Genomic DNA, 27,824 nt, shown 5'->3' with positions numbered 1-27,824 from the left:
GCCGACGGGAGGGGAGGGGGAGGGGAGGCGGCTGGTCTGTGAGGAGGAGGAAGGGAGCGGCAGGCGGACGCCTCAGAGGAAGGGGCCCCTCGCCGGGGGAGCCGCTCAGGGCCTGGCTCAGCCGCGGCGGAGGTGCTGCCTGCTCTGAGGCGGAAGAAGAGAAATGAGGGAGAGACGTGGGCCCACAAAGAGCCTCGCAGCGCTGCGAAGGCGAACCGGTGCGGTATTGTTGTGGCATAAGCTCATCACACACACCCACACCCACACCATGAAACGTTAGCCCCCCATATAACACACACACACAAATGTAAACAGTAGTGGAGTCGAATTGCAATGAAACGGGAAAAGTGCAGCCCGCAAGCATTCAGCTGAAAGCTTAAATGACTGCAAAATATAAGCAAGAGGCGAGCCGGTAAGAGTGCTCTCCTAAACCTAATTGCCAGGGAGAGTAAACACATCAAACTTGATGGGACTTGCTCCTGCCTAGCCGTGCTTATGGCTGATGCACGCATATAGGAATATCGCCGCAACTTTCTCTTAGGAAAGTGCTTAGTGCTCTTTACTGTAAGAATAGTAGTTCTAGTAGCCTTTCCATGTTAAGCAGCTGCATTAATGTTGAGTAATATTAGAATTCGCTCATTATGAATGTAGGTTTGGATAGAACGCATGCCAAGTTTGGAAACGTTTTGGTCACTTGGACTGGACTGTTTTCATTTAAAAAACAAAAAAACAAAAAGGAATGTGCTGGAGGAATAATTTAAGGCAGCTATGCTATTATCCTAAGGCGGTGAAAGCTCGCCGCGAGAGCCCGTGTGTTAGGGAGGAGGGGTGGGAAGGGGATGCTCACAGATGTGAGAGGTGGATTGGGGAGAAAGAGAAGTGTGAGACCGAAGGTAGAGAAGATATGGGGGGGGGGGAGAGACATGGCCAAAAGGGAAGAGATGAGGGACTGAGAGGAGAGAACAAGAGGTTCTGCAGTCTTCTGACTGGATAAACTCAGGGCGAGTAGTTTAGAATTTACCAGCCAAAGCATCTTAATCAGTTGTTGCAACAATGAGTCATGAGCTGTGGAACTTTAAATGCATTTTAAAAAAAATTGCAGCTGAATCCTCTCAACTTGGGTTTAAGCTGTCATAATGGCAAAAGTTGCATGAACATCCAGTGCAAGGCTAGCAAATTGGAGTTATAGCTCTCTGCCCCACATTTCTCAAGCCTCTTCCGGTGCTCTTAACATAGTTATGTGCAAGCCCTGACACTGGCTCACTGTTGTCTACAATGACAGGCAGTAGTTAAGGATTTTAGACAGGGAATGTGGACCAGCCTTACCTGGTGATGCAAGGGATCGGACCTGGGATCTTGTGCATGTAAAGCAGATGCTCTACCATTGAGTTACAGCCCTTCCTTGTAGAAAGATCTAGGATGAGTATTACCATGATCCATCTGTTATGACATCAAAGCTGCAATCCTAAACACATTTACCTAGGAGTAAATGCCTTTCAATGCAGTGACTTATTTCTCAAGATACTGATAGGATTGTACTGTAAGTGATACAGGTGATCTTAGCTTCATTCTGTGGGTGATTTCTATACCTACACATGCTACACAATATTAGAAATATTAAATTGAATTAATATTTGCATATTCTTAGATTAGTTTTATAAAATGCTGTTCTACTTGGCCTTTATAGTATTCCATAGCAATATACTATTTCAAGACTGTTGTGTCATCTGTGTTTTAAACAGATTACCAGATCAAATGTATTGTGACAAAAGCTTTCATAAGTTACATCTGATAAAGTGGGCTCTCGCCCAAAGCAGTTTATGCCACAATACATTTGCTAATATTTAGGGTGTCACCACCAGGACTCTGATGTTTTTAAATTATCTTCTGATGTGGGCATGTGAAGGGTTAATATCAATGGCATATCTGCCTCAAAACAAATTTTATTTTACAGCATTCCCTTCAAAAGGGCCACCTTACACACACACATACCTACACACACACACACACACAGTACAAATAAGCATTAGATTTAAAGACTATTTTTAAGGAAGACATTGTGTGGATTAAAAAAACACAAAACCTTGTGTTATTTTGAACAGGGAAGACAGCTGCTACCTTGCTGCCACACATTACCCATAAGTAGCTGGGTACATGCAGCATGAGGCAGCAGAGTCTTTGCAGCAGCAAATAAACAATTAAATATTAATCTACTGCACTCTTCATAACGCTTGCAAGCGGAATGGAGCCAGAGTGCAGTTCCCTTGCTGTCTCTTTCCTTAGAAAGGCTTGCTATAAAATGGACTCCTTTTAGAATATGAGCTGAAGCACAAACCCGTGAATACTGGACCCTTCATCCCAATATCAAAACCAAGGATTACAGAAACAAACTTTCATAATTTATCTGCACATATTCATGGTGGCACAAACATCAGTTATTATTGTTGACACCATATTCATTCTTCCTTCAGTTAAAGCAGGTCCTACTTTTGTGTTACAATAGTGTAAACTCCTCTGCCACCACATTGTGAGTGGCTGGGGAAATCCAGCCAGATGGGCGGGGTACAAATTATTATTATTATTATTATTATTATTGATGTACCAATGTATCCACATAAATGCATGTTTACATGAATGGAATTTCAGGGTGATTTATAAACTCATAGGATGTCCATAGTTGGTTGCAGGCAAACCCCACTGAAAACTAACTAGATTCTGTGAGCTACCAGACTAGCATATAATTTTGTCGAGTCTAAGGACCAAACAATTGTAAAAGACAAAACTTATGCCCCACTCCTATATGAGTGCTATTTCCTTGTAACATCTAACAAAAAACATGTGAACCCTTAAATAACCTGGGATCAGGCTACCTGACAGAGTTCTTTGTTATGTGTTGGCCTGAGCTGTCATTGAGGTCTGCTGAAAAGGCCTTCCTGGTTGTGCAGCAGCCTAGAGAGATGACAAGCACAATGAGAGCCTTTTCTGTTGTGGCACCATCTCTGTGGAATCGTCTCCTCTCAGAATTAAGGCAAACACCAACACTGCCACTTCATATTTTCTCCCTCTTAACTGCGTCTAGTTCCCTGCCCCTCTCAGCTGCAGAATCATTAAACCACATCTCTTACCTTCCTGAGCTTCCTCCTAGGACTAAGGGACTCTGCCTTACATGTTACATAACAGCCCACAGCATTACTACACTGGGGAATACTAGGGTTGAATTACCACCAAAGCACTATACACACTTTATTCAGTGCTAGTTAGAACATATTCTTAGGAATGAGTTGCCTGTATTTCTATTTAAACTGAATTATATTTTCACCTGGAATTACTGGGATTGGCAAGAAGGCATCTATCATATCAGATTATAACTTAATGAGTTACTGCCATGAGTTTCCAAAGAGATAATAAACTGTTGCAGCATAAACAACAGTGTTGCTGCAACTTTAAAGACTAAGCAATTAATTATAGTCACTTTCATGGACTAGAGCCCACTTCAGCAGATGAATGGAAAATTATCCCAAGTTGGCAGGTGTAAAAATATATACGTTATAAATATATATACAATGTTAGCTGTGTGGTCAGATCACCATCTTCTGTACTGCTGCCACAGTGGTAGACCAACTGGGTTGGGTGTCCTTCTGAATTTTGGGAAACGAATGAATTCCAGTATACTTAAGAACTGTTCCATTGATGGCCTGGTGGACCTCAAACATTGACATAGTGGAAAGCAAACATGATGTCCTCCTGCTGCTCTGGCTCAAGTTTCTGATACAAGGGGAAGCTAAGTATATTGAATGATAAACAAACTACTGTGGAAAGTTTATGTAATATCAGGTCAATATGCTTAAAAAACCCACAACACTCTTATCAATACATGAAAATGCACATTCTGTACTTTAAATCACTTCCTTACATCTCCATAATGTATTCATTACAGTAGTGGGTGAAAGCCAAAGTAGTTGGGTGACATCCAATTGTGGCAGCCTACTAGCACATATATTCTATCAGGAGCACCATTCTTCATATAGCACAACAGCCAAATTCAGAGAGGGGGCGTAGGCCTGTAGGAGAGTTGTGCTTAGTTTTTTAGGTGCTGTTATATTACATCTGCTTGTACACTACCACTAACTCTCCCACGACTTGCATGAACATGTTGGAAAATAAAATACCCTGTAAAGAGCAAGGTTGGTAAATGTGCTAGAATAATATGCCAGGGCAAACAGAATGAGGCAGCCTGAGAAACAAGGTGCCCTTTAAATCTTGGGTTCAGCAGATGCTGCCTACACGCACGTGTAATATTTTCACCACAAGAGGTCTGTATTATTATAGACACACCACAGAATTTCCTCAGGAAACCCATATTTTCTACCAGACTAAATAGGCTGTTTGGCTGTGTTTTTCAACAAGAATGTGGCTTTAAAAAAATGGACATGACCTTCCCCTCTTGGGTTATGTGATGGCTTTTGTTCTCTAGCTCGGATAGGATTGTTAAAAATATTTCAGACATTTGGAATAAAAGCAGCTGCAGAAATGAGTAATTTATCTTACCTCAAACCAAAGCCTTGACCTCGGAAGAATTAGAAAGGGCTGAAGTAACAGTAGTATGAGTTTTTGCATGTTTATGGAACACTTAAGTAGCAGGAAGAAGTAGCACAAAAATCTTTTCAGTCAAACCTGCTTTTGTGCTCCATAATGATTTTGTTAATTATGTATGAGACTTATTTCTGCCTCACTGATTTTAATCTTATCTGTGGCCTCCCTAGAAGTCTGCAGCAAAAAAAGCAGACATCACATCAAGTAATATTTGTAAGACACAGAAGACATCCTTTATAGAATGGTTTTTTCTCCATATACAGCTTTACATAGCTTGAATAGTTTTTCTGACTGAACCTCTTCTTCCTTTTACTACCCCTCCAATGTAGAGGTCAGAGGGGTTAATATTTTTTCAGTCAGCAGTAGTTATTTTATTTATATATCACTGAATTACAGTCCTCTCTAACCTGTGTAAAGAAACTCAACATAACAAAAAATGAGTAGTGTGTGTGCACATGCAGAAGACACCATCAATCCTTAGCCTTGCAGACTGCAAACTATTTTTTTCTGATTCCCAGGGCAGTCAGTCATGTCCTTTCCCCGCACCCCTATAATTTCCTCTATATTGATCAATAGCTACCTTCACAGTAGTAATTTATTTTAAAGCATGCTTTCTAAACAAAGAAGTTACTAAACCCTAAAATTAAGGCTGCAATCCTGCACTCACTTCCCCAGGAATAAGTCCCATTGGGACTTAACTTCTGACTAGATACATACAGGATTGCACAGTAAGTTATCTTTAAACAGTTAAAAAATTTTTTAAGGTTGATCTATGGATTTTACATTTTTCAGTCAAGAGTGCTGAGCAAAAATGCATTTTTCCTGTCCTAAACTAGGGTTAAATAGAAGGCAGAATTTCTTCTACTCTAGCCTTTAAGAACACAAACTTGTTTAAGCAGATACCATATTTGGAAGAGATCTTGGTCAAGAAAAATAATCATAGGAGCAGCACATTCCTTTTCAGTCATGTGACTGGAAAAGCAAGCAAATAAACGTGCCCTAAAAGGCGGGGTAGAAATATATTAAATAAACGTGCATGCACACGCAGGAACACTCTACCCATTATGTTAACATAAAATGTTACCAACAGATGATAGCAAGTTGCAAGTGGTATAAGATTTGCAAAGCATCTTTCAAGACTAAATACATTACATAAGAGGACAAAAGAATTTGCCACCAGACCTTAAATCATGGGCAAGACACAGCAGGGAAGGGAAGTGAAAGGAAAGGGGTAGATGTTTGAGATCAGTTAGAAGATGCTAGTATAAAGAGGCACATTTTTAAAATCAGGAACTGTTATTTTTAAATACTTGTACCCCACCCTTCTCATACATCTTTATCAGTTAAGCTTACAATAAAAAACACTGATATATAAAAATTAAAAAGCTTAAAACCGGAAACAGGCTCAGCAGATAAAAATATTATAAACAAATAAAAGGAAGGAGCCAGCCAGATGTCAGGTGGTAAAGAATTCCAATGACAGGGAGCAGCAAGCAAGAAGAGGCAAACTCAGGATATGGAGGATATAATCCTGTGGGCATTACAGGAGTGAAGAGTGTGTGGAGAAGCAGATAAATAAGTGGAGCTGTGAGAATGAAGGCATTTAAAAGTTAACGGAAGAAATGTAAGTAGAATATGAAAAGAATTAGCCAATATAAAAAGAATTAGCCAATATAAAAAGCAGAAACAAGCAGGAAACATAGCTATAGGGACAGGTTGAACAGATTATGAAGAATCCAAAGCAGAAGAAAGAGAGAATATATGGGGAGCAAAGCAAAAGCAAGTTTACAAGTTGATGGCTCATCAATACCTAAAACTCAAGTTGTCAAAAAGTATTTCATTTTTATGCATAGCCTCATTATTATTATTAATTTCAATTATTAAAGAATAAAATATGAAAGCAGTTAACAGCCTACAAACTTTGTACAAATTATAAATGTAAAAGGAAGTGTTGCATGAAGTAGTTTAGTGAACAGATGATATGGTATTCAGGATGCTAAAAGTCAAAGCAGACTTCAAAGATTTCCAGTGGGAAACAGGATGGATCCAGCATATCACTTTCTATGTCAATTTCCAGAGGTAGCAAATATTTTTAGTGTATGTAGTGACAAAAACACCTCCTATATTTGACATAGCACCCACTATGCCTAGAAATATGCACATACTTTTCTTTCAGCAGAAGCTGGCTGAGTCAAGAAAACATCCACGACTCAAATCAAAATAAGCTCAGATCTAGATGAGAAAAATTCAACCTTAGTTTTAAAGCATTTCAATGTTTTAGATTTGAAACTGTAGTTCTTGTGACCTGTTGCTTATCACAGAGAGCTCCTGACATTTAACCTTCCTTTTAAAAATGTAGCTGAACTGTTGGAATGAAATACCAAGTCTGAGCCAAGTAAGGAAAAAACCTTAGCTATTCAATATTTTCAGAAAAGGAATACACAATGATGTTTTATTTTATTTTATGAGGAAGTTAGAAAACACACATATAATGAAATTGTTCTTTACAAAGACCTTGTATTCATTCTAAAACTGAAAATTACAGGTATAGAAAGAATTAAGTATCTTCTCAAATGAAATGTTTCCAATATCATGGCTTCTCAAAGTAGTTCCCATCGCAAAGTATTTAACAGCACAATCATGCCCCTGCTAATCTCCTCACCTTCCCATGAATTCTTATAGCCCAGTGAAAGTGTTTTAGATTTTTTTAAAAAAACAAAACAGCTACAGTCCTACCACATGGCAAGTCAAAGCTGCTGAAAAGTAAAACATAAAATCAGCACAACACATGTCATTAATCTGGCAAAATATTTTGGGAAGTCCAACACAGTTAAAGGAAATTCATGCTTTGAAAAACACATGAGCTTGTTTTGGTGTTTCAGTTTATTAAATTTAGAGCCTGATTTATTTAGATCAATGTAAATTTTACATATTAAAATTTGATTTTGCCCCACAGCATCACACCCTTCTACAAGACAGACATTTAAAAACTGGACAAATTTTCAGCTCCAATTATTACTGCCCTTGTTTACACAGATACCACCAGTGATGCAATAATAAAGGCAAAATTACAAGAATTTGAGAAAAGTTCTCTCATAAATGTTGATGTGATAAGAAGTGGAAAATAGAACAGTTTTGTAACCAGGAAGAGTTAGACTGAGTTCTCAGTCAAGTGTCTACAGGTCAGAGACTGTCTAAAGTAGGCTACCATATTCTGATACAATAACCACCAACATTGGAGATGACTGACAAAACTATTTTCTCATATGCCGACATAGAAAAATGAGGGGAAATAATTAAAGAATATATATACACACACATTCACAATAAGCTAGACTAATTCTGTACTTCCCTTATGGAAAGGATTTCTCATGTAATGGAAGTACAATTTCTCTCATTAAATAAGTAGTTCAATTTTATTTTATTTTTTTGCTAATTCCTACAACCAGACATGTATAGAAAACTTACCGTATTTAAATCTTCCAGATTTCTCATTTTGCAGGAAAATATACAGACACTACTTTTGTTATCCTTATGCATCAAAGTCCATTAAGAGTTTAAGTCCTCAAGATTTCCAGGCCATTTATATGGTTCTAGAAGCTCATATGCCTCTCACTGATCTAACTCAGAATGGGAGGAAGATGGGCAAGGGAGGTTTTTTCTATGTGAAGTGGGAAACTTCAACCTTTGTTGAAGTACAGCTACAACCCCCTGCTTAAGATTTTTCAAGCTGAGCTTATACTATAGTTGTCCAGAAAAGTTGTAACTGATTTTTATTCAGTATACCCAGAAGCACACCATTTTTTTAAAAAAACTTTAATTATGCCCTCCTGAAACTGTTGTAACCTGCGCAGAAAAGGACCCCGACAAAAGTAATTTTGATCTTTAAAAAAATCCAGCATGACTACATTAAAAAAATGTAATTTACAATAAGCAGTGTAAATAGCAAAGATAAACAGAAATGACAAGTTTCACAAATGAAAACTGGCAGACAGATTTACTCCAAATATTTATAAAACTTTGTATCTTCCTTTGTTGGTTGGTTGGTATGAATTTTGCTGTAAGAGAAGAAAGCAATATGCGATTAATCAGACATATAGTTAGCATATAAAAACAGTAACAAAAGAATATTACAATGTAGCTAAACAAGAGTGTCTAAGGGCAAGAAACACATACTGTAATGGAAAGCTCAATAAAGCATTTGATTGTGAGCTTAAGTATCTGAAGTCAGCTCACCATGGAATAAACAAAGAATCCCAAATCCGAATCCAAAAGAAACATGATACTGAGCAGAAAAAAATAACATTGGTTTTGAAAAAAAAGAAAACTTCCATTTACAAAAGGAAATAAATCAGTTGTCTTCTATGGAAAGGTAAGAGATGTCTCTAAAGAAGCACATATACAACCCTCTTAACTTTTTTAATGTACAAGGATCTGTTTGTTAAACCCTTTGAGAGATGTCTCCAATAGCAAAATCCTCACAATATTCTGTCTCTATCTGTTACTATAACAGACTAGCAAGAACATCTGGGGACTGACCGGTCCAGCATTTCTGGATTTGAGGTATTAAGTATAAATAGCTTAAGGGAGCAATCCTATGCTTCTGCGGAGGGCGCCTGGGAGGCTGCTGAATAACTTGAACCTTCCTCTCCATGGCTAGAAAGGGAGGACCATGATCAGAGGCCTCAATGGTTCGGCAGCAGAAAGCCCTGCTGCCATAGCTTATTTGTCCTCTGCTCAGAAGGCAGTAAAACAAAGCGAGTCATTACAGGAGCAAGTCAGGGCAGATTGGGAGAGGCACTGGCTCTGCTGGATCCAAAGCTCCCCATTTCCTAGAAATGCCTCGAGAATGCAGGAGTAACTATACCAGTTCTGGAGCTGGTATAGGTTATTTCCCCTCCCACTGGAAACAATGGGAGGGTTTTTCAAATAAAGGAATTGGTGAGGAAAAAAGAGAGAGGAAGAGGTTAGAAGCCACCCACACAAATATATTTTGCCCTGTCTGTCTGGCATAAACCTGGTAGGGCTTTGGTAATGGAGGCTACTTCACCCCTGAGTCTCCCCCGCCCTTCATAAACTTCTTAGGATTAATCTGTCCAGATAGTGTTGTGGAATTATAGCACAAGTGGCAGACTGCATCTGGCTGATCCAGAATTCCTTCATGCTCCTTGAGCAGTTTCTACACATGGGTGGGGCTGTATGACATCGGGTGATGTTCCTTTGAATCTCTAAGCATGCTCCTGATTCTTCCTTTGCAGCTCTAGCTTAATACACATCTAAGATCAAAAGGAAAACCCCAGAATTCAAGCTGTTGCTGCAAAAGAAGAAATGCACTCCCGATTCTTCCTTCCCAGCTGTAATCTGGTGCTTTTTTTAAATTTGGCAGGGCAACAGAAAAAGATATCAAATTACAGTGCCAAATTCTATCAGTGGCTGGAAAGGATGAATCAGCTGCTCTCTTATTTATTTCTTTACATTTTAGCCATGTGGATTTACCTGCCCCTCACCTGTTGTCACAAGATGTCAGGTGTTGGACAGGTGGGTGTGGTTTAGACCAAACTCATGCCACATTGTCAAAAGGGGAAGCCTGAAAGGTCTAATTAAGCCTGTAGGTGAGCTGCTCCCCACCACTGATAATTGCTTTGAAATACCTGGAATTTCAGACAAAAATTACGACTATTTCACCTACCAGTCTGATAAGCTCTTCTTTTATAAGCCTGGTGATTTCTGCCTTTGCTTTCTGCACAGCCAATTCATTGGCACCTAAAAGCAGAAAGTAAACAAAAATTAAATCATCAAGGATGAAGCAAGCAAACAGAAGAATCACATTGTGTTGGTAGCCATGAAGGTGCTTCAGTAATCCAATTCATACACTGTGATATTAAACCTACATTAAGTTTCATGATGTTATACACATACATATTCACATTATCAAGAAATTCAGCAAAAACAGCAAGAAGAAATTAGTGAACTGAACAAACACCCTCTTGTTGCCTTAAATCCATGGGGCTTGCATGGAGTTCCCACCAAAATCAATAACAAGGATATACGTATGGGGATGTGCTTGCTATGGTTACATATTTAGTGAGTTTTGTATGTCTGAATAGCTACACAGGAGTGATGCAATTCTCTCTATAACATTACACAAAATTTAAAAGCTGTTAAATTAGTTTAGGTCTAAAACAGTGGCTTCCCATATAAACCTGTCTGCACACTTTGATTAAACAAGGGAAACCCTGCTCAATGTCCTGCTCCCAGCAGAGACACTATGGGTGGTGATCTGAAAGGAGGCCTTCTCAATGATGGGCTGCAAATGCCCCCCAAGAAAAGAGATGTGCCTGTAACTAAGAATTCAACATCCTGAAGTTACACTGGCAGTGTCTTATGGCTATGGCTGACAGTGGTTAGATAAGAGGTAGGAAAAGAAGCTTGTAGAATCTTTTTAACCATCCTCCTAAAAAAAAAAAAAAGGTAAAGGACCCCTGACAGTTAAGTCCAGTCGCGAACAACTCTGGGGTTGCAGAGCTCATCTCGCTTTACTGGCTGAGGGAGCCGACATTTGTCCGCAGAGTTTTTCCAGGTCATGTGGCCAGCATGACTAAGTCGCTTCTGGCGAAACCAGAGCAGCGCACGGAAACGCCATTTACCTTCCCACCAGAGTGGTACCTATTTATCTACTTGCACTTTGACGTGCTTTTGAACTGCTAGGTTGGCAGGAGCTGGGACCGAGCAATGAGAGCTCAACCCATTGCGGGGATTCCGTTGCTCGGTCCCAACCTTCTGATCAGCAAGCCCAAGGCTCAATGGTTTACACCACAGCGCCACCCGCGTCCCTTACCATCCTCCTAGCTGGAGCCAAAAGTAAAATGGTGGTTGATGTGCAGAGGCAATTACCTGCTGCATCCCAAGAGCCCCATTTGCTGAGATGACCTGTACGTGCCAGATGTGATTCAAATTTGTATATGCCTTAGAGCTTGTAAGTTCTTGGAGCTGGTCCTAATGTGGCTCCCATCCCCATCACATGGAAACATCTGACAATATGGAAGATTCCTGCTCCAATAACTGAGGCTGCCAGGAGTGTCTGGTGTTGGTCTTAGAACTGTCTGCATCATTAGAACAATGCAGTGGAGTCTGCTCCCCCCGCCTTTTCAGTTGAGAGAAAGACAGGGAGCAGGCCCTGTCTACCACTGACATTTCATCCTGCTACTGTATTAGCATTTCCAGTTGGGGAGGACAAACCTGAATCTACCCTGGTGTGCTACCATGGTCAAGACTGGGTACTTGTTTTGCTCCAGCTTAAAAATGCCACCACCACTTCCTCTTGCTTTTGACAAATCATTGCAAATATCTTTAGAAGGTCAAGTTGCTGGCTGGTTGATGGGCAAAGTGGCTTGTAATGAGCTGACAGCTTGTTTGAACTCCATGCGCCTTCACAGTAACCACTGTAACCGGAACACACACATCCATTGTCCTTTATCTCCAGGTGAACCAATGGGAAGTCCGGATGGCAGTATTTAAAAATGTAAAAGCTACTATTGTTCAACTTGCTCCTTTAATTTCTTCTTGTCAGCAATTTTGGACACTCTGGTAAACAGTGAGCCCTCTGCTGGTGTGGGCACACAGGGAAATGTCAGACTATGTTGACTCCTGAAACTGCTCAATATTGCAGGTTTTCCACACCTTGCTGCAGATATACCCTCCTGAATACTGGCTTGTGTCAAATCGACTATGTGGTTAATCACTACAGCCAATATTTGTGCCAAGCACTTCTCCCACCTCACTGAGAACAGCAGTACATATCACCTGCTGTGACAACTTTTCTAGAACAAGGCAGAATTCCTTTCTTTGCCCTTTAAGAAAGCAACAATAGATGTGTCTGGGTATCTTTTTCACAGGAACACAATTCACTTGACTTTCTAGTCTAGTTAGCTGCAATGCTTGCTAAAAACATGCCCTATGTGGCATTCATTTTACATTCCCCAGACGGCTGTTATGGGAATTTTCCCATAACAATTGTTAGACTGTACTAAATATATTGTTTTAGTGGAAATGATTAGCAATACTCACTCTCAATGGCCAAGTAAATTTTTCGTTCTCCCTCCTTGGGTTCTTTGCCTGGAGGAAAGTATGTTCCTCTGATTGTAATGGCAGCTTCAGAATATTCACTTATTCTGTGCAGAGCTTCCTTTGATGTTACTTTCCACCTGGCAGTCTGTAAAACAAAAGAAGCAAAGGAAAGGAAAAGATGCTAAGTATTAAATCTAAAAAGGCTATGTGGAATTCTAAACAAAGGGACTTCACAGTAAGTAGCTAACAGAATGACTGGAACCAGAAATGGGGAGATAGTGTAAGTGATTAATGCTCTGATATTTAGAATTTTTTAAAAATATTATAAATAACATTTTATAAAAAGTATAAGCTCCATTTGATAGTTCTTTTCTCTCATCACTATGTAGGACAATTTTAAAAAGCTAAACACTTATTAATGTATCAGAAATAGTCTATATAAAATATTATCAGAAGACAGCTCTGTGTGTGTGTGTGTGTGTGTGTGTGTGTGTGCGCGCGCGCTCACGCAAACTGTCCTCTGATAATCAGATAATTAGAGAATATATATAAACACCACCCTGGTGGAAGTGTAGTTTTGTTAATGAATGAAGTCTCTGCAGTGCCTTTATGAGCTGGAAAGAAAAATTATTTGGCAGAATGTCAATGGATTATTAAGTGTGAATATGGTTGACATATATTTAAATGTAATTTTCAAGACAACAACAAATATATTGGTCAGAAAACAAAAAGTGAGACAATCTTATTCAGTGGAAGAATATCTTATTCAGTGTGAAAGTTTCACTCCTTCATTAAACCACAAATGCTGCTGACTAGCGAAAAAGTCCATAGTTACACAGCAGCAGTTAAACAGGTGATAATATTAAGGATGGATATGGCAATTAAGAACCTATGCTAGCAAGAAATTGTCTACTAGATTCCCAGCTAGAGCCCTGAGCTATACAACCACCATTGCAATATGAAGAATCCACAACCACAAAATCTTGCCTGTGGGAAATCATTGATCTCCAGTTCTTCCTCATATCTTTTAAAAGATTCATTTTGTCCGCCTTCCTGTTTTTCCTCCTCTTGTTTCTCTATGGGTACGTAATTCAGCTTGGCATTGATCTTCTCAGCCAGTTGTTCTGCAATGGTCTTTGCAGATACAGTTGGAGCCTGAATGGTGCCACCCCTAAGGATAGCATTGGTAGCTTGCTGCATCACATCCTGTAATAAGGTATTTTTTAAATAAAACAAAACAAAACTAATTTCAGAAACATACCACAGCACAAGGTAGTACAAGATTTTTATCAGCATATGAATGTTGTTTCATAACCATCTGTGCATATATATTCTAAACCTGCACAAATGAGACGTCCCTATCACTGACTAATCCCAAGCCCCCTTTGGATGTACAAACAAAACAAATGTTGAATTGAAACAAAGACAATATTATCCCAGGATAACTAATCATATAAATTCCTAGATGGGTAGCCATGCGAGCCTGTTGCAGCAAAAGCAGTTAAAAAGACTGGAAATGCTTGTGGTACCTTAAAGGCTAACCAGTTTATTTATTGAATAAGCTTTCATGGATGTTGAACCATAAAAGTTTATGTCATAATAATGTTTTTTTAAAAAAAATTAAAGTGCCATAAACTGCTATTTTTAATCATGAAAACGGACCTACAGACAGTCTTTGCATTCTAGTAGCAACTATATATATAAGCACAGCACACCTCACATAAAAAATTGATACAATTATCAGCAGAACCATGCAGTCTTGGTGTTCAAAGTTAAGCCTGAAATCAAACACAGTGTAGTCCGAAATGCACTAGATATAATCCAGGTCACAGCAGATGTGACATGCCCAGGTTTTGGAAGGAACTGCCAGAATAAACAATGCAGGCTAGGCCCACTGCTATGACAGTCCACAGATCTGCAATACTAGATATATATTTTATTTAGATAATAAACAAAACAGTGTATTTTCCAAGAGTGATCTTGTTCATATATTGTTAGACCCTGAAATTTTAACAGTGGAGTTGTTCTCATTACAGACTTAAACTCATCAATACATTATCAACTGGGCAGGTCAGCTATGGGCCAAATTATAAGTGACTGGAGCAGCTACATGCATTCAAGTATGAAGCAGAACATCTGTCCTTTTTGAGTTTTTATTTCATTTTATTTTTTGCACCTAGGAGTATATGCCAGTGAGTAGAGCTATTCTTTCCTTTGCCTGACATGGCTGGCTTCCTCTGCTGCAAGCATTTTTCTCCCCACTTCAGATATTAGAGTTGGCTGGGAGTGTTTTGAAGCAATGGAACACAGGGCAAAGTAAGGGAGGTACTAGCTTCCCTCATCCATGTACTCTTTTTTATTTCTGCCCAATTAAGGCATGAAAGTGAGACATATTCCTAAATGGCTGCCCCATCACATCAAGTTTGGCCTAACAGAACTAAAATAACATTTTGCTACCAATTATGCTTTTAAACGAAAATGCTGAAAAGCATTAGTAGGCTGTTGGTCCAATTTTGCACGGGTTTACATACAGGTATGTCTATAAACATGGCCCAAACTGTATTGTGTTGGCTCGTTTGCAGAATGAGCTTGGACTAAAAGCTTTATAATACAGTAAGAGGAAAAGAATCTGGAACAGGATTAAGCACTTTCTCAAAACAGCTGCCCCCAAGTCATGACTCCCCTTTCCTAGGTTGCAACTCTGTATAAGCAACCAAGTGGTGGGGATCCAAAAAGCCCAAGGGTTTCAGGATGCTTTCGTTATACTAAAGAAAACAATGCTAGGTAAAAAAAAAAACTGTATTTGTAACTCCTCTGTTCCAAACACTGCTGTTCCAGAAATCCACACCCGCATTTTCTGCATGCAATTAGTTGCATGCATCTTTGGATTCTGGCCTAAGTTTGGAACGGGGTTTTATCCTAGTACCATGAAATACCTCTATGAGAAAAAACCCTCCCCTTATTAGCAAAATGAACTTACCCCAAACATAAAATCCAAGGACCAATAGGATTGAATAGATTACACCCAAAAGTAATATAAAATTAGTATGGTGATATCTCTCACCTGCTAGTGATAATCTGAATGGCATGCTATTTATTCTCTGAATGAGCCCAACCAGTCACTGATCACTCAACTAGCCGTTATAACTGGTTGCTCTTTTTTTTTTTTTTTGCTGTTACAGGAGGCTTTTCATGTGTTGTTATTGCTCTGCTACATTTATTTATTTATGATTGTAACTAATTTTTTACTGTTTAGTTTTATGTTATAACTGTTAGTTGCTCTGAGTCTCTGTGCTGAAAGAGCAGCAAATAAATTCTGTAGCATTTTAATGCCTCCCGTTACCAAGACAACTGAGCCAACACACTCTCTTGCCATGCAATGAAATTACCTCAGCATGCCAAGATAGGAAAAAGTGACTGAGGTGCTTCAGCAATGGGAATGCTCCCGATTTTACTGCACTGTGGCAGTTTCACTGCCGCACAGCAAGGCAGGGGAGGGTCCGCACAGCTGCCTCAGCAACCAGGGCATGTGTCCTACTCCCTTCCCTGATAGTATTGTGGCGGCATGGCCAACCCCGGCCATTATAGTATGATTCCCTCTATGTTCCTTGACCGGTTAGAATAAGTCAGAGGAGAAGATAGCTCAGACCAAAAAAAAAGTGTCAAAATACCTATAGAAGAAGAAACGAGAGTTGTGAATTGTGGCAGAGAAAAGAGATCCTGTTTAAGGTTTTCCGGGAACTTTGCATTAACTCACAATTCAGGCATGTTCTCCACATTGCACACAAATAGTTGGCAAAATACTGCTCACCTAGGAAATGGCTCATGCAGAGCAAAAAGTATATGAACAGTAACCCGTTTTCAGATAAAAAAATTCCTTCCAGAGACCAACTAAGTTTGTTATTGGTGTGAGCTTTCGTGTGCATGCACACTTCTTCAGATACACTGAAACAGAAGTCACCAGCACTTATATTTTCAGATATTAACTTCATGGCTGAAGTAAGTTGGGCCTGTTTAGCATTAGTACAAACATATTTATAGTACTGGTGCACTTTTTTCTTTTCCTTTTCCCTTGTTTTTTGGTCAACAAACATATTACTTAATTTTATTTAATGTCCTCTAGGACTAAACAGGCACCTATTTTTTTGCTATCTATCCCAAGCTGGAATTGAAGCGTTCATTAAAAAATTATGACAAAAATGAGTAAATTCTTATTCGGTAATCACTGCTACTAAGCATGCTAACAGCCAACCACAAAAAACTGTTCATGCAGAAATACCATTCTACAAACAACTTTTGTTAAAAAGGCATATTTGCATATCAAATATGGTTAATGGCTTTTTTTAGGGACCTTGAAAAATTATTAAGGTATTTATAACTTTCATAGTTGGCCCAGTTATTGGCACTAATATTCTGAATTTCTGCATCAACAGTCACATCAAAAACACTTCAAATATTGCCAACATATATGCAGTGGAACTTTCGGTTATCTGGACCTCCCAAATATGAATTCCTTTTCATGCCCTGTGCCCCTCTGCTCTGCTAACCAGGACATCAAATTCTAGACTGCCCAGCAACATCTGGTTCTTCATCCCTACTGTAGTGGCTATTCAAAATAAATACTTCACTCCTCACTTCTAGGATAGTTACATATATAGAACCACAGAAAGGCACTAAAAAGAATGTGAGGTTTTTTTTTTACTCCTTTTACAATAGCACTTAACTTGGACTGTATGGTTTTGTGTCTGCACAAATGTAAATCAAAACTAAGCATTTACTAACACAGAACTCTGTAAACAATGTCTACACCATTTTTTAACCCAGTGTAAATGTGTGTGTATCTTAAGAGTTGTCCAGATAATGAAAATTCTACTGGATGCAGTCGGCAACATATAACATATTCAGTAAAAGATTAGAAATGTTTGCTTTGTAAAGGAGGGTGACCTTAAATTGAAAAGAGACCAATACTTGTGCCTCGGCTCCAAGATTTTTCTGTGCATTGATTCTCAATGCCAATCTCTTAGCAATTTCTAACTTTTCTGCATTTCCTGCTGTTGGGGCAGGAACATTAGATGTCCCGCCAGACGATGCCATGTCCTTCACTCTTTTCTTTGAATTGAACATACTTTCAATCTGCTCGTCAATCTATTGAAAACGAAAAAACAATGTAATTTCAAGTTTTCAGAAATTACGGTCAACTCCGTCAATGGAAGCCCAGTGCAAGGCTTTTCCTTGTGTAATGGGGCTTCTCCCACCTCCTCCCCCTGTGTGACCCCCACAATTGGCCTTGGTGGAGGTCAGAACCCCCCGGAAAAGCACACAGTGGAGGCAGGATTGTTCCATCTGATGTGTGCAATGCTGAATTCCACCCATTATATAAATAAAAGCAAGAAGCAGTCTCTGAAATAATTTGGCCTGGGGTTCATTTTGAGTGAAAGGCAATAGAAAAATCACCAAAACTTGAAAACCATGCCTGATCTTCATTATAAACAATTTCCAGAAAAGTAGATAAATTAGTTAGTTGCAGAAAAAAAACAAAGAGGAGCCTTGTGACTCCTTAAAGTGTAACAAATTTCTTATCACATAAGCTGTCATGGACCAAAATCTACTCCCATCAATGCATCTGATGAAGTGGACTGGACATTAGCCCACAAAAGTTTATGTATAATAAATCTGTCTTCAAGGTCTCACAAGGTTATTTGTTATAAACAGCAGGTAACATCCAATGATGTCTGCCCAACTGTGCAAGGGACGTGTAACATGACTTCCCTTCCTTTCCTCAACCCTGAAGCCCCCCACATTTCCCAGATCTGATCCAGTGGATCTGTCAATCTTCTGGAGTGAAGCCTGGGAGCTCCCAGGGGCCTACAAAATGTGAAGAGAGGAAAATCCTGCTGCACGAGGGGATGTCCACTTGTGCAAGGTTGGATGTCATCCAGTATTCAGTTTCTATTTAATGTAAAATGTATGAAGCATCTGAATGCCGAAAATCCTTTTAATTGTATATAAAAAGGAAATTCAGCTAACAAGCGACCATGTTTTTGTGAAATCAATCAGAACAGAAGCAGAAAAAGCGAGTCACAATTCTGTAGTTACTATGTATATATATGAAGAGAATGCTATACTAAAAAGTAAATTTAAATACTTACTGAAACTGCCGTATCCTCATCATCTGAATCTTGCAAGCCAAGTGCAGCTTTTTGTAATTTCTTCCGCTCATTAGCCAAAGCCTCCTCAGTTTCATCAAACTTGAATCCTTTCCCAGAAAACCCGCTGCTCTTCTTAATTGTTTTCCCCTCCTAAAAGGCAAATCCCCTTGTTCAGAAGTCACTTCCACTATATAAAAAATCCAACTTAGCTTTTAACATGTCTATTGCAAATATTTCAATATTTGTTTATGTTAATGAATGGGGGAGCTGACCCTGCTTAAGTGCTGCTAAGCACTCACAACACATAAATGCAGGTAGAAAAACTCCATATGCAGAAAAACTCCAAATGTAGAAACAAAAAAAGGAGATTTAACAGATAGCACACATAAAGTAGAAATGTAAGTTTCACCTTAAAAAATAACTACATGGCACCTGTAGAACAAAAAGAACAAATCCACTGAACTCTTATTCTTTTTTAGATATTTCCATGCACACCCAAGCAGCATTTTAAGGAAAAACTAAAAAATGAAACAGCAATGCTTTTTAGCCTATAAATCGAGGCATGATCTACACATGCAGCAAAATGGAAGGGACAATAGATAACACCACTTCAAGCTGCAGGTAGGGGGTGGGTGGATGCTATTGTTTACTGCTCCTTATGTATAAAACTTCCTAGATGTAAAAACAAAAACACTAGGCAGAAAGGTCAAACACAGACCACTCCATTTTCTAGGTTTCTACTAGTGGGAAGTTGTTGCACAAAAAAGCACTCAAAAATGCCATCACCAAACCAGCAGTTTGAAGTAAACTGCATTCATTATATTATTACCAGGCCTAACTCTACAGCATGGCCTCCAAACTTAAAAGTACAGCTTGGATTCAAGAAGCAAAAGGAACAAAGCTCCTGCACACAAGCACACACAGTGCTCAAATAGGCAGGCTCTATGGCAGGCTTCAAGCTACTGTTTGCTTTCTCAGAAAAAACATATTTGGATTAGTTTCACTTTTCTCTCACAACACTCAAAGTGGGAGGTGTTCTTGAGCAGAAGACACTTTGGCTCCAACCCCATAAAAGCCACATTAAAACTATGTCCTAACAAGTGCCCATCTGAAGCCTATTTAACAACTGTTTTGTCTTTGCACAAACATTATCAGACAACGGAAAAGTGGATTACTTACAGCCTTCTGCTGATCTTTGAAGTCAGTCCAAAGCTTCTCCAGCTCAGGAGGAACTGGATTACTTGACAACTCCAAAGCTTTAATTATATCACCAGCATACCGTGCTTGATCTTCAGTAATGAAGGTATATGCATAACCCTGTTAATAAAATATTATGTATAAACTTTGGGGGCAGTTATATTTTAGGACACAACAATCCACTGAGTTAGTGTGAAGAACTTAATTCACTGTTTGGGGGCAACCAAATATATAACAAATAGGGTGACAGGTAAGAAGAGCAATCACAAGACACCAGTCTGTTTTAATCTTGTGGTGACTTCTTGACCCACAGGTGAATCAATGGGAATGTAGTCACTGACTTCCGTGGTATCACAGCTCTTTTGCTAAGGTTTCCACAGGACCTGACAGCATTCCAGGATTGACTTTTAGCTTTTTTTAAAAGCAAGAGACAGGGGGCAGCATCCAACAAGTCAACTACACTGATGCAAGAAACCTTTGTGTGTGCAACAGCCCATCCATCAGGTCCAGATGGTTGGGGGAACTCTAGAGAAGATGGGGGGGAGGGAGGTAAGGAAACAGAAGATCTGTTGCACCAGCAGAATCCCACTGGCATAGCACTGGAAGCAACCCAGAATTTAAATTTTTAAGTCTTAATTTTATCTTTCTACATTTCAGTTATAAAAAGGTTTTCTTTAAAAAAAAATAACCTCATTTAAAAAGAAACTGGAACAATGCAAACATATGCTGTACATAGACATTATCCATAGTTCAGTGCAACATAAATTAGCATTCTATTGAGTTGAGTGAGGCTAACTCCCTGGTAATTTCTTCTAGGACTGCAGTGATCTTACTGTACCTGCATATGCATATGGTTGCCTTGAAGCAGACATAATTCCACAGTACAAAACTGGTGTGGGATGCATGGCCAAAAGCACCTGAATTATGCCTTGAGGTTACACAATGGCTTTATATAGTTACAAACCAACGAAAGATTATTATCATTTTTCTATTATTATTATTATTATTATTATTATTATTATTATCATCATCTTCTTCATCTTCATCAAGAGTGATCACTTAGAACGCATGCTTGTTTAGAAAATGAACTTCCTGCTGATTTAAATCATGACTTAGATCAGATTTAAAATAGCCTTTATTTAAAACTGATCCACCTGCAGTGTTGTACAAATTCTCTACCTCCAGCAAACAAAATCATCTTTATCAGAGTACCGTTTTAAGCAGTTTATTTATAAAAAAATTTGCATACATACTTTGTTGCCTGCTCGTCCAGTTCTGCCTGCTCTGTGCACATAATCCTCATAATGATTGGGACAGCTGTAGTTGACTACAAGCATAAGATGTTTTACATCAAGACCTCGGGCTGCCACGGATGTGGCTACAAGAAGTTTGCACACTCCACTCTTAAAATCATTGATTATGCTATCTCTATCATACTGGTCAATACCTGTGGAGGAAACATAATACAGATGTTGAGAAATGACATTATTCAGGTTTCATTACTCTCGTTATATAGATGGATGACTGAATAATGTCCATTACCTCCATGAAGAGACAGGCAGGGGTAAGAGGCTCTCATTAAGTCTTTCAGCAATCCATCAGCATGTTCTTGTTTATCTACAAATATAATGACAGCTCCTTGTTCCTGATAATGTCCCAATAATTCAAGTAACTTCAAAAACTTGTTCTCCTCCTCTATGACAATCTGAAAGAACAACATAGCTTAAGGAGACAGCATCTCATGGATAATTGCTTAAATTGGCTTCCAGTCATATTGGAAGTAAAAATCAAGTAAGTCACTATACAGTTCTCTTCCATCTCAACTCTATGATTCTTGCTTCAATTTTGATAGTGCAAATTGCTAAATTTTGCAAGAAAAACTACAGCTGCATCTAAGCAAGTGGGTCAAGGCTCTGCTCTTCTTCTCTTGCTTTTGGGAGTTGGGGAGTCACCCACGAAAGAGCTGTGCTGCTAGGATTCAAAGAGCTGGTCAGAATCGTGCAAAGGAAGCTCCCATTATATAAAGCTTCCTGGCACAACAACTCATAGACTGTGCATACAAATAGTAACCTTGGTGGAAGGAAAAATAAATAATATCCTTGGTATAAGGAAAAATAAATCTCACTACTGTAAGGTATTTTTGTCAATCTATCCAAAGCCATGCAAGACAAGGGTAAACATAATCACTATTTCCTACTTTGTAAAGTGAATGTATTTTAGAGGTCTATTTCCCCCCCAAAATAATCCAGAGCTAAAGCCATCTTGGATGTATAGTTTTGTATGTACAACAGAGTTTTGAGCAGTTTGTTGCAAGCGCAGCAGATACAGAAGATATATTCCTGAAACTTACCACTTTTTGTTCCACATCAGAGCAGACGACACTCCTACCACCAACTTGGACTTCTATTGGCTTGCTTAATATTCGACGAGCTAAAGCCTCCATGGCTCTAGGGAAGGTAGCAGAGAACATAACAGTCTGGCGATCAGGTCTCACATTGTCTACAATGCGCATAACCTAGAGCAAGTTCAAAGGGAAGGTTAACATCACAATTCTCCAAATCAAATTACTTGCATCTTAGCTCATGCAATACAATGCAAAACCTTACATAAGACAGTTCTGGGAAACATTTTAGTAACCAAACATTTTTGCAAAAGCCTATGGAACATAGCAGGCATAGGCAAACTCAGCCCTCCAGATGTTTTGGGACTACAACTCCCATGATCCCTAGCTAACAGGACCAATGGTCAGGAATGGTGGGAATTGTAGTCCCAAAACATCTGGAGGGCTCAGTTTGCCTATGCCTGGTTTACCCCAACACTTTACATTGGCTGTACAAATACTCAAATAGCAATATACTCTCAGTGCTATTTCATTTACTGAAAGAAAATTGTAACTGGAAAGCAAGCGAACATTGGGGACATTGTTTACTGTTAAGCATGGGACAATCTCCTATAAGGATTATTTTTGCAGATCTACTTCTGTACAAATTCTGCAACAAAAAGTGCAGAACAACCCTCCTACATTCTACAGGAAAGAAACTTCAGTGTCTACATTAGTGGTGGCTAATCTTTCTGATAAGTTTGCCACAAGCATAAGCCTTCTAGAGTTTCTTAAATACATGCTTTTTGTTGTTGCCTGGTGCTATTTTGTATATAGTCTACTGAACTGGGGAGTAGGCAGCACTATAAGGCTAAGTATGTGCCAGCCAAGTCTGTGAACTTTCCAGGCACTCATTTCAGATTAATCACATATGTTCTAAACAATGGATGGAAGAACTATTTTTGTCTTGGGAGCTGCAATCCCTTTTAGGCATCTTTCAGAGGCCACATGGGCAAGGGCAGAGGTAACAATGGGCAGAACAAATACTAATTTTACTTTGTACAGCAAGCTAGTTTCTACATCTGTTCACACATCCCTCTCTATCTTCCATCCAGCCAAGCAAGTAGCATTATTAGAGTTCAAGGACAAACTGACACTAGGCAAAACACTCAAGGATGGTGCAAAGCAGGGCCAGGATGTGGTTTAGGGAGAGTCCCAAGGACCAGATAGAAAGACCTGGAGGGTTGCCATATGGCCCAAGGTCTGAACTAAAAAGACACACATAACTTCTTCCAACGCTACAATTATTCCAAGTCTAGTAGTTTCCCATTCTCACCTGAGGCTCAAAGCCCATGTCAAACATTCTGTCAGCTTCATCAAGGACAACATATGTCACTCTCCGAAGATTTGTCACTCGACCTATGAAAAGGCGAGAGAAAAATAAAGAGAAACAAGAATAAATCTAAAGGCCATTTTTCTTCAACAGCAAATGTAAATAAAATGGTACATATTCTGACTACTGGCTAAACAAACATTAAATGTTATATTTATTTTAGAAAAGCAATTCGCTAAATGCCTTATCTCTTGCTCCACTGACATTTTGGCAATTGTGTACTGATGCACGAGGCCCATTATTTTGTCAAACTCCTCTCTTGCATACCAGTACAGGGCCAGAAGAACCTGTAAAATTCAGAAAACAGCCCTCACCAAAACACATCATAAAACTAAGACTGAGGTGAAGCAACGAGCCACATCAGCCACTATCTGTGAGCGCCACCTAGAAAAAAACATATTAGAGATTACAGCGCATGTGTGGAAGGCAAAGTTCAAGAGCTAACTGAAGAAGCCCCACAAAAGCCTCTACATAGATTATTATTTAAAATATTTATGATGGGTGAAAGTAACCACAAAGAAGACAAGAGTTTTGTCACTGTTTTCGTCAGAAGCAGCACCTCTCACATTGATTTGAAGATAAGGTGAATCATCTAGACAGCAGCTAACAACAATAATTGTATAAGCCACATTTCCCACACCTTTAGACACACCTTAACACTTATAATTCCGTCTTTAAAAAGCTACCCCAATTGTAGTGGCAAATGGGCCTATGCATAGTATGTCTTTTGTCTTTTTTATGGTGTAAACTCAAAAGAATTTGTCTTTAATAAATCACAACAGATTCTTTCAGAAGTGCCAATACAAAATGCATTTGAAGCTAAACTTAAATGTTGTACACAGTAGCAATTTTACATTGTATCACTGAACTGAAGAACCCCCATATGTAAGTAGAACACACTTCCCCACACACATTGCATATGCATTTTTTGGGGGGGGGAGGGGCTCCATTAGCTGCAACATCTAAAGCCATCCCCCTGCCACTCTAGGGGGTCATGAATCAGTGTGAAGCACAGCATAGGGTGTGTGAAAAAATAAGGTGTGGGGATCAGGAGAACACATACACATCCTGCATGTGTGGTAGTGCTTTCCACATGGGATTTTAGGATCTAATCCAGGGGTCAGCAAGCTTATTGGACGATGGGCTGGTCCACGCTCCGTCCGTCAGAGGATGGGCCAGAGCATGTGCACTTCCGGGTTGGAGGAGCGCCTGTGCACATGCGCACACACTATTTCTGGCACTCCTCCAACCCGGATGTGCGCTGGAAATAGCGTGTGTGCATGCATACAGGCACTTCTGTCCCGCATGTGTGCACACACGCTATTTCCGGCGCACATCCGGGTCGAAGGAGCGCATGCACACAGGCGCCATCAACCCGGAAGTCAGCTCCCACACCACACCACACCAGTAAGAGCAGGAGGCGGGGGTCGCCATGGATAGATGAGCCGCTACTGGCCCATGGGCCTTAGGTTACCGACCCCTGATCTAATCTCATGTGATTTGGAATTACACGAGAGCAGTTTGAGTTTTAACAACAAAACCCTTAAACACTTAAAACTAGGGAAGAATTTAAATGTCCAAAACCCACTGCTTCTATATGCTATAAAGGGAATAGGTAAGACAGGAAAAACCCTACCCAACCTCTTCTGAACATGGGAAGAGCAGAAACCTTACATGAAGTTTGGGGTACATTGAAATCTAAGAGAGCATGGAACTTTCTCCACAGCATAGGGGTTATGCACTCCACCAGAAGCTCCCTTCCATCCCAATCATCAATTATGATCTGAATTTCTCAACTACTTATTTGGATGCTGAACTGAGTTAGACACAAGGGGAGGAACACACAATTTAGCTATTTTAAAGCAAGGATATTGCTTTTTAAAAAAAAAAAAAGGAAGAGGAAAAGCTGTTTTAATGTGGCTTTTAAGGTAGCTAATTTAAAGCGGATAAAAGGTAAATCTTCTTCAGCACTAAATACATATATTGTTATCCAATTTTAATTGGCAGAATTTTCATTATTTATTCAGCTGCTAAAAGTGTACATTGCTTGGGAACTGCAATGATGTACCTACCTTTGATGGCTTAAGTCTTGGAAGCCCAGTTCTATAATTCTTGAAGGAACTTTTCCCACAGAAGTCAAATGTCAACAGTTTAGTAGAGGTTTTGAAGTACAATATTTAAGCAAATCAAACATTATTTAACAAGCATGCAATACCGAAATAAAAAGCATTTTAAAGCTGCAATATCTCTGTTTAGTATATTGATTTGTACTAAGACGGAAAACTTACGATATATGAGAGAAATTTCATGTTTTTGTTGAAAAAGAATTGTGGATTTACTTCAATTTAGAAATGTGCAGCTATATTTCCTTCAACAAAAGTAAATTACTGTTGCATTAATGTCAACAAGCGTCAGACAGGCAGCATAACTTCAAATTAAGAAACAGTAATCCTAAGTAAGCCAATTTTGAAGTTGAGATATAAATCTAAAATGCATATACTTGTTCTAAGAAATTCTTAAGAGTTACTGTCCTTCACTTATAAGACCCACATCTAAAAGTTATTGGAAAGAACCATTTTAATGACGATATTCACCATGTCTGATATCACAGCTTCAAGAAATACATAACTTCCAGAATTCCACTTATGAATAAAATGTCCCATTTATTTATCACTAAAGAAAATCATTAAATGAAAGTCTCTTCTTACCATTGTTAGCTGCTAACATGTCAATCATGCGACCAGGTGTGCAAACGATTATTTCAGCACCCCTTTTCAGTTCAGCAATCTGGTTATAAAATAAGTTGAGGAAAATTAAAATGTATAACACTTATGGTATTATCAGCAACCCTTAAGCAATTTATTCTACTCATCAGTGATTTAGTAACAATTCCCTCAGCTGTAACCTTTAAAGGCTGGGGGTACTATTCTCCTGCAACATCTGAATGGCTCATTTTTTGTCAGTTAAAACAAATCAAAACATAGTAAGATGCTTGCAAACACCTTGCTTACTATGGTGCCCCACAAAGATTAATCTGCAGTTGGCTAGCTCAGGGCGGCCTTTTGTTTGTAGAAGGCAATGTAATTTGCCTTGGGTGGTATCCAGCTTTTACTGTAGACCCAGTGAAATTAATGGAGCTAACTTAGCCATGTTGATTAATTTCAATGGGTCTATTCCAAATAAAACTTAGTTGAATACTGCCCTCTGTTTTGTGGCAGAGTTTAGTTACCTTCCATTTCTTGTGAATTATTAAGTGTGGGATGTCCCAAATATGCAACTGGGAAACTCCCAATTACTATATACATTGTGAAAGCAACTCTGCAGTCAAAACAACAGCTGTGGGTTCAACAACAAAACTGAAAGTTCATAAAATTTTACCAGGATACATATTCATTTTCATGGATCTGTAGAGTTGGAAGAGACCACAAGGTTCATCTAGTCCAACCCCATGCAATGCAAGAATATTTTGCCCAACATGAGGATTGAACCAATGACCCAGAGATTAAGAATCTCATGTTCTACCTACTGAAATACTAAGAAGGTGATTTTGCTGAATCCTTCAGCAAAAAGCCCCCTTTGCTAATGTATGCATCAGAGAAGAAATAGAAACACACCCCCCCGATGGGTGTCCTGTCTCTCTTGGGGTGGGTGTAGTGTGGAATAGCCATGAAATGCTGCTGCAAGAGCAGAGCTCAGCTCATGCCTCTCTGGATACAAAACAATAACCTTCGCATTCTCTTTGAATTAAACAACTGTTACAGAGAAACTACTTGAAACCTAAAAAAGATTCCAAACAAATTCTGCACTGATAGCAACACAAATCAAGATACCTGTACTATGAATAGAGAGACAAGATTTATATGTACCTGTTCACTTATTCCTGTTCCTCCATATACACACACAACTCTAACCCCAAGTGTCTTTGAGAACTTCTTACACTCCTTTGTAATCTGTAAAGCCAGCTCTCGAGTAGGAGTCATAATAACAGCTGAAAAGAACAAAGCAGTGTAATTACAAAAATCCTAACTCTTTACTCATAAGCAAATCTCACCATTTCCAGCACTTTACTTCCAACACATGCTTAGAAGGTAGTGAGATTTCCTTC

At 39.1% G+C, this 27,824-nt stretch overlaps 1 protein-coding gene across 4 annotated transcripts in view; it reads right to left on the bottom strand.

Annotated features, from left to right (window-relative positions):
- Positions 1–8,509: 8,509 nt before the first annotated feature.
- DDX46 (DEAD-box helicase 46) overlaps positions 8,510–27,824 on the bottom strand; it is a 33,342-nt gene continuing 14,027 nt past the window's right edge. For 2 of the 4 annotated variants that reach the window (XM_033140116.1, XM_033140118.1), the window contains exons 12-24: positions 27,586–27,707; positions 26,428–26,506; positions 23,663–23,745; positions 22,357–22,521; positions 21,549–21,711; positions 21,260–21,453; positions 19,989–20,126; positions 18,810–18,959; positions 17,605–17,805; positions 13,648–13,866; positions 12,661–12,805; positions 10,283–10,356; positions 8,510–8,651 (exon numbers count right to left, since the gene is read on the bottom strand). In XM_033140116.1, the coding sequence (XP_032996007.1) occupies positions 8,604–8,651; positions 10,283–10,356; positions 12,661–12,805; positions 13,648–13,866; positions 17,605–17,805; positions 18,810–18,959; positions 19,989–20,126; positions 21,260–21,453; positions 21,549–21,711; positions 22,357–22,521; positions 23,663–23,745; positions 26,428–26,506; positions 27,586–27,707 (1,781 nt within the window). In that variant the 3' untranslated portion in view covers positions 8,510–8,603. The remainder of the gene's footprint in view (positions 8,652–10,282; positions 10,357–12,660; positions 12,806–13,647; positions 13,867–17,604; positions 17,806–18,809; positions 18,960–19,988; positions 20,127–21,259; positions 21,454–21,548; positions 21,712–22,356; positions 22,522–23,662; positions 23,746–26,427; positions 26,507–27,585; positions 27,708–27,824) is intronic. The other 2 variants (XM_033140117.1, XM_033140119.1) reach the window with 1 other exon arrangement.

This window comes from Lacerta agilis, chromosome 2 (genome assembly GCF_009819535.1).
Source record: "Lacerta agilis isolate rLacAgi1 chromosome 2, rLacAgi1.pri, whole genome shotgun sequence".
NCBI classification, from domain to species: domain Eukaryota; kingdom Metazoa; phylum Chordata; class Lepidosauria; order Squamata; family Lacertidae; genus Lacerta; species Lacerta agilis.
The sequence above is the reverse complement of the archived record's forward strand: the minus strand, read 5'-3'. Positions and strand labels throughout refer to the sequence as shown.